This window comes from Chroicocephalus ridibundus, chromosome Z (genome assembly GCF_963924245.1).
Source record: "Chroicocephalus ridibundus chromosome Z, bChrRid1.1, whole genome shotgun sequence".
In the NCBI taxonomy this organism is placed as follows: domain Eukaryota; kingdom Metazoa; phylum Chordata; class Aves; order Charadriiformes; family Laridae; genus Chroicocephalus; species Chroicocephalus ridibundus.
Genome location: NC_086316.1, coordinates 50,485,460 through 50,498,341, shown reverse-complemented (window position 1 = coordinate 50,498,341; position 12,882 = coordinate 50,485,460). Strand labels below are relative to the sequence as shown.

The window sequence follows — 12,882 nt, the reverse complement described above, 5'->3', positions numbered from 1 at the left end:
AGTTTAAATACGTGAAACGGGTTCTCTTGGTTATTGTGGATGCATTGCAGTGTCTCAGCTTTCAGCACACCCCTGTCACTGGAAAGCATAACACTGATTTAAATTTTTGTCTGCCCTCGGGTATTACTTACCTCATCTGTCATGGTGGGTGCCTCTATGCAGGGACTTTCCCTACAGAGATGCAGAGCAGGGCACCGTTACTCCAGTGCTTCCTCCACAGCTCTTCCCCTGCTCTCACATGGCTTTATTTCACTTACCAGTGGACAGCCTTTAAGGTAATGCAGTGGCATTGCAGCAGAGGCTCTGCAGTAACTCCTGTCAGTGCAGAAGCTTGCAGCATACTTTTATATTGTGCGCTAGTGCTGAATGTGAATGACTCCCCCTGTGATGCTGGAGTTGCAGGAATTCTGCACTGCAGGCCTTGCTAGGAGTCAAGAGAGCAAAATGCTAGATCAGGTTGGTCGAAGAAAGGATTGATCCAGGCACCCTTTTCCCTCCCCTTTGACAGCTTTAGCTGAAAATGAGAAGAAGAAAAAAAAAAAAAAAAAGGCGAATTAGGAATTGATTCTAAGTGAGGATAGTAAGAACACCGGACAGGTTCACAATATGTATTTCTTACACCACAGTAATGTTGGAGATTGGGATCCAGATTTCTTTATCCTTCCTGGGGAGTAAGTCATTCCACTGAGCTATTTTGCTTTTGCTTCAGACTGTCACTGGTGTTACTAGAGATCCTATTCCATAAAGAATTTCCTTCATGACTTGACAAGCTTTAGCAATGATTTGTCTTTGGCATTGCCAGTTCCCGTGTCTTACGTATGTCACATCTATAGCCAATTTCCCTGGCTTTCTGACCTGCCTTCAGACTGTTAGTGGAGCTTTTAACAGGGCTGTAAGCCCTACTATTAGCAGCTGTGAGGACTAGCAAGGCCAACCTATTGTGTATATATTTAAAGGGTGCTTAGAAGAAGCTTTTTGAGAGAGGCAAGCCTTTCAGAGTCCAGTCCTAGCCTTCCCTTTTCTTCTTGAGTTTCCAGAATTCAGTGCACTTCCTGATCTATGAATAGTTCACTTTATGGTTGATATTCTGCGTCCAACAGCAGAGTCAAGGGAACTTTTAAGGGAGAATAAACCTACCCAGCCTGTGGCTGGTGTGGTGTTGTGGTGGAATAGGCGAGCAAACAAAGATTTCTAGCAGAAAGAAAGTGATTTCAGTGCTATCAAGGGGAGGTAGAACATTATTTCCTGATTAACTATATCTGCTGAGTGACAGAAGGGAAAAGGAAAAGATAATTTCAGGCTTGTCTGGCAGATGCTTACCTTAACTACATCATGAACATTTCCATTAAATATGCTACTAATGGCAAATTAATGCTAACAATTTTCCCATGTGGTAGGAAAGCATATTTCTTAATTTTGCCCAGGAGAAAGCAAAGCCTCAATGACATAATCAAAGTCTCAGTGCAAACAGGAGATAGAACAATGACATTACCTGAAGATTCTTGGATCTATCATTTTTTTTCCCTTTCACCTTTCACACTGTCTGCCTGACCCCCTACAGCTTCTGTGGTAGCAGTGGAATCCCTGTGCTCCTCAGTTCTGCAGGGAAAGGATCTTCTGTTGATGAGCTCTGGCTGGCATTGTGGAGTGCCCTTGTAGGTGTCACAGCTGAAGAAGAGAAATTTACTAAAGCTGCTGCTGAAGCAGCTTGTTCTACACTCTCACGCCATGTCCTATTGACCGTCTCTATTTTGCTCAAGGTGTTTACAAATCAAAAGAAAAAATGGAATAAAATTCAAAGAATTTTAAATGCAAGGGAGATGGTGGTAAGCTTTCCTGTCTTGTGTTATCTTTTGTGTTTAATGAAAGTGTGGTTTTTGCCCAGTTTATCTAACAAATGACTGCCGTGTAAGTCTAATCAGACACTTCTGGCTTCTGGTGAGATTTACCACATCTGTTGGGTTTCCTGAAACTTTCCAAGACTAATGATATTGGATCATTTAGCTTGTAAATCAGAACTTCCCTCATCTAGATGGCTGTTCTGGAAAAGCTTGAGCAAGATCACTCTACCTCAGTTGATACCAGATGTTAACTTCCTTTCCAGTACAGGATAAGCTGCTGTGAACCAACACTGATGCTTCTTAAAGCCTCTTAATGTTTCTGAAGATAAGCTATCTCCAGATTAATCTGGAAAAGGTCCTTCTTTTCTTTTATATTCTGATGTCAGTTGGAGAAGGAGGAGAAGTCTAAAATTAAGTTAATTTACGTATGATTTTGAGGTGGGTTTTTCCTTACGCCCTTATTCCAATTTATCTGAAATCAGCAGAAAATCTCCTCTCTTGCTTGCTAGTATTGCTGAGAGTGTGATTTGCCATAAAGAAGTATGCTTTGTTATCTGCAGAGAACTGGGGCCATGACCACAAATTTGAATTGCAGATGTCACATGTTTTCTGTGGTAACCAATTCTGATACCATAAATGCCAAATTGTGGAGGATGAAACAGACAGAAAAATTAGCCTGTGAGTGGCAGTTTTGTCTTACTCTGGCATGTGAAGTGACAGAGAGAATAAAATTAAAAAAAACTTGATTAGAGACTGTGCATTTTATAAATGTTCTTTTTCAAATGTTTTCTTCTTCTGAAAAGCCTACGGAGTTGGCAAGCCTTCACTATGTGTACACAGACTTCTTCCCATTAAAATGTGTATTTCTCACTGCTTTCTTTCACAAGTCAGCTATGCCTTGTCTTCATTGTGTTTGAAAAGCTAACAAAGCATCACAGCATTTTAAAGCCTGTTTGAAAATCTTTAACAAACCTGAAGATACTTCTGTCACTGTGCTTCCAGAATTCGAATCCTTACAGTGACAGGGAAAAGTCAAAAAGGCTAAAACTGCAAGCAAGAACTGTAGAAACCTGTGAAACATACTAAGCCATCAGGAATGAGAAATCAACAGGGTGACTTGCATTTAGCAAGCATGAACTACACAGCGCACTGTTTTTCTCCAGCATGAATTTGTAAGCTCCATTCATTACTGTTTCCTGTAGCTTTCAAACTAATAAAATTTTTGTTCCTACCACCCCGTCCACTTGTTGGCAATTTGATAGGACTGTAGTGTCAACAGCCTTCCTTTTAGGGATAGGGAAGTTATGCCATGGAAACTGAACTACGTCATAGATAAGAAACGTTGTGGAAGGACAATCTCCAAAATATCTCAATGGGAAAACCAGTCCAGGATGGCGGTAATAATAAAAGGTATAAAGAAGTAGATCAGATTTTGCGGTGTGCTTTGAGTAAAAATGTTGCTGTTCTCTGTATTTGGAGCTATGAATGCATGCTATAAAGACTGTTACTTTTTCAGTCTTACTGTGGTGTGGCTGCTTCGTAAACAAGGCACTCATTTTGCATCATGGGCAAAGGCACTGCATTGTGGTGGTAATCTATTCAAAGCTGATTTTCTACTCCTGTATAGAAGCAAAGCTACCTTCTATACATGCTGCCAAACTAGTATTTCATTAATAGAGCTGCAGACTCAGGTGAGTACTATTGTAGTTTAATGCTGATCTTGCTGCATTTTCAAGTTTGGGTAGTGGCATATCGTACTGTGCAAGGCTGTCTGGTAGTAGTTTGAACTGTGAATTGTTCAGAAGGCACTCTAGTACGATGCAGTGTCATAGTATCGAAGAACGTAATTCTCATGGTATAGCTATCTAATGCACGTTTGATTTACATTAATATCTTGGGAGTAGTGAGAGATGACAATGGCAGATTCATATTGTCATTAGTTAAGAGGACCACTGCATGGGATATTGTACAAGTGATCATCAGCTGGTATTTTCAGTATATTCATAGTGACTGCGCAAGCATTTTTTTGTCCTGCATGACATGCTGCATCATGACACAGCAATGCAAAAAAAAGGTTAATTGCAGAACTATATGAAAAATAGAACAAATGACTCCATAACTAAGACCTAATAAGTTTTATTGTTTCAATGAAATCCATCTACTAAACCACACTCCTGTCGCTATGGCTTATATTCCAGATACTGCCAGCATTTATGAAAAAACTGCCTTTTTACTGTTATCTGCCAGAAAAAAAAAAAAGTTTCTTTTTTTCTTCTAAGTGTAGTATTCATGCCGCTTTTGTTCTCCCTGCTGAAATCACTCTGACCAGCAGATGTTAATACCCTGCCTGAGTGGAAATGAGATCTTTATAAAATTGAAATTTGCTCTAAGGCACAGAGCACTTGTTTTCACTCATATAAAATATGGAGATCCTGACAGTAAAACATGACATTGTTAGGTATAGAAAAGGTCTGTGTATTTTTGATACACAAAATGTTTTCATGACAATTTTTTCCCCACCCAGAAAATGTTTGTGTGTTGTATCTGTTATTTTTCATGAAAGTATGTTATTTTAATGATAATTTTATTGTAAAGGCTTTTTGGAGGGAAAATGGAATAGGTAATAACATTAGAAACAGAAGGCACAGTCACAAAATAACTAAATAATGTTGGCTGTGGTATCAGATCAGGTCTTGATTCTTCCATATGACTGGGTTAGGAGGAGATGTAGTATTGCCCTTTTTAAAGAGAACTTAAAGGCCTAATTTTCATTCTGTTGTAAAGCAAGAACCAAAATGTTGGAACTTCCACTCAAATGACATGGCGAAAGAGACTTTTGTATTCTGACTAACTGCAGCTTTTAGCTGGCAATGTTTCTGACTGCTTCTGAATCTTTAGCACAGGAGCAGATCCCCAGTTGATGTAAACTGGCATAGCTTCATGACCTGTGATAATCAGATCTGACAATCTTAGAGAATGGTGGAGCGGTAGCCTTAATGAAATGCTTTAACAGTTGATTTGGAGGATGGATATAAACAGGCTGAAGAATATCTCAAATTTAGTCAGTACAGTGATGACATAGATGTGGGCTTTGTTGCAAATGCTTAAGCTGCTTTTCTCAGGCCCGCTGACCTCTTTAGATTATGGCCTTGCAAAGGGGGCTTAATATCCTCTTCCGAGCAGATTTCTGCCTTCTGCCCTGAGGGGTAAGAATTTTTGAGGGTTTAGTTTTTTAATGTAATTTTTTTTTTATTTAAATCCTTAATTTGAGTTCTCATCTCTGCTGAGTGTCTGGGGCTTTCAAGAAAAAAAACGTATTTAAATTTTCAAGGAGTATTTTGGTTCAGCTTCTCTTTTCCTGTGGTCTGTCAGTGCTTTTACAAACCACATCTTTGTCTGGATAGAGGAGGTGAAGATAACTTCCTTGAGGGCCTATAATGTAACTACCCTGAAAGAAGAGTCACCCAGCTCCAGAAGGGCTGAAGACTTCGCAGCTCCTGTCTCTCCTTTGACTCGCCTCTGTTGTCTGTAACAGTACTTGACCCAGAGCTTTACAAATGAATTTTCTGCTTGGTACATAGTTTTATTAGTCACCTTAAATGGGTGACTCACGATGGTGAATTGATGGTTTGAAAGCATGTTTAGAAGAGAGGGATGATCTGCCTTTTTTACTTAGCAGTGACCACTCCAGCAGACTACAGAGCTGCACTATTAAAAGTATCATACATTCCTCAGCTAAAGTAATGATGAATATGAAGGGGGGGGAGCAATTGCTCTGGTTTGTAGATGTGAGATGGGATCTTTACGGCATCTGTGGGGATGATAAGTCAAGTCTTTGCAAATCCTCATCAACTATGAAAATATGTTGAAGTGATGAAAAGTAAAGCTACAGATAAAAAAGTCTGGAATATTAATTACCTTTGGGTATTTGTATCCTTAGAGTTAAACTTCAGTTATTCAAAATATGTTTTGGATATTTAAGTCCTAGCATATTTGCGTACTGTTGTTTTCAGGGACCTGAACTCTTCGTGGTAGAAAGCTCCTGTGCAGATTTTGCTCTGTCATCTGCAGTAGGAGGTCTGTTTGCAGACGATTTATTTGTAGATTGGTGAAGAATGCTTCTGGTCTTTTATGTTTCCCTTGTTACCATTTTTCACAGAAACTGCAAATGAATAGCACCTTTTAGGGTATTGAATCTATCCCTTGTCCTCTGCGGAATTGTTCCTAATAGCACTGAGTTTGAAGTCTGTGATTTTTTTGTGTCACTTCACTAAACTCTGTGACGCACAAGTTCAGTGATACAGATCACACAAACTCATCTGCATTCAGATTAATGACAAGAGAGTGTCTGCATGGATTTGCATATGTCTTCTGTTTAGGAAAGAAGGGATAAGTGAAGTTCTTTGTTTTTTTCAGGGTGTTTCATAATATTGATGTCTCATTAATGCACCATTTTGGGTACTAATTTGCAAGGACCTGACAGAAAACAAACAGAGATAATAGTGATTTCCTATTGCACAGATAATTATAGCTTGCGTTAATAAGTGCTTGGCCATGCTGCACTTGCAGCTTTGTTGGAGTGAACTGGAGTGAATTTGGAATTAATAAAATATCTGGATTTTATTAATGGCATGTGAGTGATTCACTGTGGGTCTTCCTCTTTATACTAAAAGAAAGCTATAGAAGAGTTAACACAGTGCTTAAAACCAAGAGGAAAAAAGTGCTATTTTTCTTTCATTTGTACTTGTTTATTGCAGGAGTCACTTCACTTAACTCTGTAGTTACTCGTAGTTAAAACAGTCTAAAGATGATTCAGAGGCACCTAGGAAAGTTTGTAAAATTCAGTACAAAGAGCTAAAAATGGACAAAAAACAGAGTCATATATCTGATGAATTCCTTATGACAATTACCAGCCCAGTGAAACACTGGTATATTCACTGAATAATATGCACCTGACTTAGTTGTGGAATTGCACCACTAAAATACCTTGTGTCTGACAATGCAATTGCTAAAATCCATTTTGAATGGTGCTGCATAGCAGTTACCATTCAAATCTGTTATTGTCACTGCTACTGACAGTAAAGGGAAACTAGTTCAATGTGTTCCACTGAATCAGAGAAATGAAACAGTAGCACAAAATTGTTTCCCAATTAGTTTTCAAACTAAGCATTTTCTAAAGAAATAGAGTATTTGCTAAGGATGTGACACTTTTGAATGAATGAATGAAAGTTCCCTTTCATTCTTTCTAATGGATCTGTCAGCTGGATATTTCATATATAACTCACGTGAACCTCAGCCTCTTGCATGGTGTGCATGCAGGCGTTTTTGTGTCTCTCTGTCACTTTTATTTATAAATTTGATTTTTAATGGTGGTGTCCTGGTTGTGGCTGGAATCAGTAGGTTTCTGAGAGTTCTCAGGTGTGGATCTCTGTTACCTTGTGGGTGGCTGGAGTCAAGCCTTGAGAGATTCTTTTCGCTCTGTGATTAGGCATGATTATTACCCTTGCTGTTGCATTGATACAGACCGGATAGAGCAGCTGGGGCCATTTTTCAGCTGTGATGAGATTTTTTTTGGTGCCTTGATTTGTTCCCCAGTTCATTCTGTCAAGTCACCTCCTTTTTCATCAGCGCACACGAACATGGATATTTCTGTCTGCTGAATACAGATCTGTCATTGTTGATTAATTGCTTTATAGTTCCAAGATACAGACGTTCATTCAACAGAGAAGTAGAGGTGGATCTTCCTAAGACATGATAGCATGTACTCTGACACCAGCAGAAGATTGGGTCTCTGAGACTTAAGCAGTAATATGTTATTTTCTGATTGTTTAGCTTTAGTTAAAGTGTGTTTGAAATACGTTTTTCAGAAAGAATAATATATCTGGCTGTTGTACCAACTTACATAAAAAAAAATTTCCCCAGGAGAACACAGTGGCTAGATTTTTCATTTATTGCTGAATCTGTTTGTTGTTCTTTTTTTAACTGCAGAAAGTGAGTGAAAAAGTAGGAGGTGCAGAAGGAACCAAGCTAGATGATGACTTCAAAGAAATGGAAAGGGTAAGTCTAAATACAGATGTGTTTATTCATTATTACCATTTGTTTTTACTTTCTAGGACAGGAATTTCAAAGCTTTTGTCCCTGAATCACTTGAATAATTTTGAAAGACCTAACTTTTGTACAGCAGGACTGAGCTTTCCATTTCTTATTACTTTTTGTTTTCTCACCATACATAATATATGGCACTCTTTATAATGCCAATATTTCATTCAGAGATTGAGGCTGATGCAGCTAAAATTAGTTTCATTTAAACCCTCGTGGAGGATCTCTGGAAACAGAGAGTCTGTCTACAAGATGGTCATTTCAATGGCAAAGGGTGCCTGTCATTCTCAGCTCCTTGAGCATCAGTCAAGAGGAGCAAGCGCTGTCTGCCAAAGAGGATTGATAGTGACACTGGGATATTCATTCATAGGTTCAGAGATCCTGTTAGGTAGCCTCCACTGACAAAGTGCCTTGGGTAGATGGGGCTAACCCCCCAACAGACTGCTTGGTAGAGGTAGCACTGAGTGTTTCTAATGGAGGGAAAAGAAAAAAAAAAGCCACAGCTGTGTGTGGTGGTGATAATATTTCAGTTGGAAGAATCAGTAGGGCAGGGTTTTTTCTGGCTTCGACTTTGAAAGCTAGGATCAAATCTTGTAACATAAACTACTGCTAGGTGATTTGTAGGGTATGTATCTGATATATAACTCTGATCAAGGGAAATAGAATCTATTTATCTGTGCATTTGTGTAGTGAGATGGAGAATGGAAAACAGAACATTGCAACAGCCAGGGCTGAGTCCCATGTGCTCATGGGCAGCATGGTTGGCAGCCCAGGAGATAAGAGCACTGAGAGTTGAGAAGAGAATGGAGTAAACTCGTCGGTTGCCTCCGTGTTCCCTGCCTGGCCCTGTGTCCCTTGCCAGCTTTTCTGCAGGCAGTGGACATGCTCCTTCTGCCTGTCCCCGGCCTTCTGTTCCCTCGCCCCCACTCTCTGCAGCCTTCCAGCCATTTCTGGGCTCCCTACCAGGCAGTTCAGCTACTTACTCAGCCAGGGCTGGCAGACCTCTTCTGCCTCTTTGTGTAAAGCACAGAGCAAGACCTGGCAGATGGCAGTGGCAACAGGAAATGGGAAAGATGTCAGTCACAGTGTGCTGCAACCACCCTATCTCAGGTGTTATCTTTTAAAATAGGAACTTGCCATTATGGTAAGGGAATTCACTCTGTGAGACAAGCTACCCTGCAGAGAAATGCAATGTGTCTTCATAAATGCAGAGTACAGGACAGGTTACAGGGATCCCCAAATCTGCCAAAGCATCATGCTTTTACTTTGAGGCCTGATTCTGAGAAGGATATTCAGCTTAGGAAGCTGATGCAGAGTACTTCCTAAGACAGCAAGAATTCCTATTAAGGGATCAAAGATAGCTAATTCTTCAAATAATTTTCAGTGACCGTTCTATCAAAAAGTTTTCCCTGTTGTGGATACCTCCCAAGGTGATGTAAACTATCAGCACAGTACAATGAATCATATCAAATTCCTAACACATCCTGAGATACTGGGTACTAATAGCCTCATTTGAGAATGTATCTCTACAAACCAAAATGGTGGACTCATGCTTTGGTAGTTTTCCAGGTATTATCACCATTCTGGTACCAGGGTTGTTCTCAAGGACTCAAAAATAAAATTATATGAAGAGTTAAAAGAATTTCTAAGAACAGAAAGAAGAGAGAAAAACATCTTCCTTTTGTCTAACATCTTTATTTCATGTTTCTTTTTGTTTAATTCTCTGTCCTTTAGAAAGTGGATGTTACCAGCAGGGCAGTTATGGAAATAATGGCAAAGACAATAGAGTATCTTCAGCCCAATCCAGGTAATGTAATTTCACAGTCTCTTTTTAAGAATACTCTTTCTCACCAATATACAGTCTTACAGATGTCATCCTGACTGGCACAGTTAACACAAAATCAGTGAAGTTACCATGAAGTAAAAGACAGAGATGAGTACAGGCTTCTGTGTTTGGCTGTCAGGGGGAGTGGAGACTGGCTTTGGGAGGCTTGTTTTCCTTTTGTGTGTTCTTGGTTTAGGTAAGGGGGCAGCATATGCCCAGAAACTGGGTGTATTTACTTGCAGGCATCTGAATGTCAGCGCTGTGAGCATGGGGGCACCCTGGGAGCTGGAGATGGCTGTGGACTCCCCAGGGGTGGCAGGGCAGGGCCTGGCAGCCAGGGCCCATCCTGCTGCTCCAGCCAGGAGCAGGGCAGCCGGGGAGCACTGGGGCAGCAGCAGCCCTGGGTATCAGGCACCCCCCTGGATATGGGGATCCGGATCAGGCACGGTGAAGGTGTCTGCATGACACATCTCTTGCTTCTACAGTCCCAGTCATTCACCTTGGGTGAGGAAGAAAGACCAGGCAGTCCTTGCAGACATAGGAAGACAAGGTTCTGGAGCAACTTCCTCCAGGGTACAGGAAGAGATGTAATACCACCTTTCACCTGGTCCTCTAGCGATTTCCCATCCTCATTAGAGTTACTACAGCAGAGAGGGTGCAGAAGAGCTGTTGATGCTGAACTGAGGAAAAGGGCAGATGAAGGGACATAATTAGAGATGACTAAATTGAACATTCAAAATAGAAATAAATGATTGTTTTCCATGGGGAGATGAAAGAAGGGTTTTGTGATTGGGCTGATGGAGAGATGCATGTTCCTCACTTGCCAAGGCATCCTCACAAGGAGAGGTGATGTGGAGCTGTTATAATCAAGTGAACCATTAAATTCAATAACTTGAAGATTTCCATAGTGATCTGGGAACATAAGGGTTTTGATACTAGCATAAGTCAACGCCAGCTTCACTGATGGGGTCAATGGAGTTATGCTTGTGCAAAATTAGCGTGAAGGTAAAATGTGGTCTGCTACCTACCATAAGTATCTTAGAGTTTCATGGAAGTACAGACCAAATCAACTCATTCACTGTGAGCAATTTGTTTCCTCATAGCTGGACACAAATTTGAACAAGTGTCAAATATTTTAACTCCAGTGTGGTACAATGAAGGACTGTTGCTAGTATAGCTTAATTGGTGATATTTTTATGTTAGATCAGAGAGGAAAGGAAGATAATTTGATGATGCTGCCAGTGGATTGAGAAAAGGAGGAATAATATTTACAAGTTCAAGAACGCCTAGAGAGGAAATAATGATGACTAGAGTGGTTTCTATGTCAACAGATGAAATACTGTTTATAACTTGAGTCCACGGCTTCATTGCTCATAGTCAGCCATCACTCTGCAGTAAAAGCAATAGGATTGACAAACGTTATGGGGCTAGTGACAAAATTGTTAACTACTGTCAGGCTGCTGTTGTGCAACATTGTATAGACTGAGTAATAAGCTTTGGCTGTTTAGAGCTGCTCTGGCTGCCTCACTGACACATCTGAGGGATTATGATTGCTGTGAATCATGGAAGAGGCTCACAGCAACATCGGAGAGCAGAATTTCTGGAAGTAGCTAAGGGTGTGATTTCAGGCACCTCAGGCTGATGGAGGTTTGCGGTGCTGCAGGCAAGAGCAGTTTGCATACTGTAGCTACACATCCCTTCATCTGCTTGTGGCATATGCAAGTAGGGTCAGAAAATTAAAATTGTAATAGGCAGGAGGAAGATTTACTTTCTTGCCTATCAAATGAGGTCACGTTATTCGTTCCACAGCTGGGCAATGGTAGCAGATGGGGTAAGACGAAAGGACCACTGATGCTTTGCAGCTCTTGTCTGATCTTAGATTGTTTTATGCCAATTAAAAAAGGGCTCTCTATAGTCAGAAGAATTGCATGGAAAATTACTTCTTTTTTTCAAGAAGATAAAAAATTTCTTCTAAAATTCTCCCTACAACTCTATTACTATGTACCTGGGGCACCAAAAATGCTGATTTCCAGTATTTCCTGTTGCTTTCTCATTTTCATAAAAAATTGAAAAATTACACTGGGGAGAGGGAGGAAATTTAACAAAAAAGGTCTTTAACAGCAATATTTAACAGAAGATTTTCTTTAAAAATTTACCTGGATTTGGAAGGGAGAATAGGGTTTGGGATGTAGCACACATTCCTTGATAAGTAAGATGTGCCCTGAAAACATCAATATCCTTGGATAACATAGTATTGCAGTGCTGGAGATCAATTGGCTTCATGGTGTTTTGAAGGATCAATAAATGAAGTATACAGCATTGTCTAACTTCACTAAACAGTTAATTAACTCATGCTGGAGGGAAAAGGGAAAAAGAAAGGGGAAGGGAAGGGAAAAGGATATTAAAGACAAAAGTCAATGTATTGAAAGAGATGTTAGGATGAGGTTAGTGCAAATGAAGAAGATAGCTTTGTAGACTTCCTCCCAATTACGAAAAAAACCTGAAGGACAGCTGGAAATAACTAAAATTGAACATGATGAAGACTCAAAGACTTTCTGTGCAGAGGTACATGACCATAATTTCAAGAAAAAGATGTGCAGGATGAACAAGATGGAAAGTACAAAGAATGAGCAATTGAACCCACTGCTGAAGTTTCTTTCGAACTCTTTTGGCCATGAATCTGTTAACACTTAATATTGAGGTGAATCATTAGTGACATCATGAAAGTCAATGTTAAGAAGAGGGAGTGCAACTAGGAAAAGACCAAGCATTCAGGTCACTTCCATGCGGTGTTTTGTACATCTCTACCTGTCCTCAGTCAGGTTAAAACATAACTTCAAGAAGAAAGCAGGTGGCACTAGCACAATAAAGCAATAGAAATGAAAGGGCTCAGAATGGGATTTTGAGATTGACTGAGCACAAGCGTAGCTCTGCTCCCATGGAAGTTACTGGAGTCAACTTTAAAAGAAGAAAAGTGGAATGAAACCACTGGTGGATGCATTCTAAAATTTCCTACTAAATTAGGATTCTAATGTAATCATTATTAAATGGTTAGATAAATCATTGAAGCACGAATTTTTCATGCTTGCCTTTCTTCTGTTTATCATTTATTTCTTG

The 12,882-nt window shown here is 40.0% G+C and overlaps 1 protein-coding gene across 1 annotated transcript in view; it reads left to right on the top strand.

Annotated features, from left to right (window-relative positions):
- Positions 1-12,882, top strand: part of SH3GL2 (SH3 domain containing GRB2 like 2, endophilin A1) — a 99,476-nt gene that overhangs the window by 71,000 nt on the left and 15,594 nt on the right. Inside the window, exons 2-3 of the mRNA XM_063321450.1 lie at positions 7,830-7,898; positions 9,675-9,747. Of these exons, the coding sequence (XP_063177520.1) occupies positions 7,830-7,898; positions 9,675-9,747 (142 nt within the window). The remainder of the gene's footprint in view (positions 1-7,829; positions 7,899-9,674; positions 9,748-12,882) is intronic.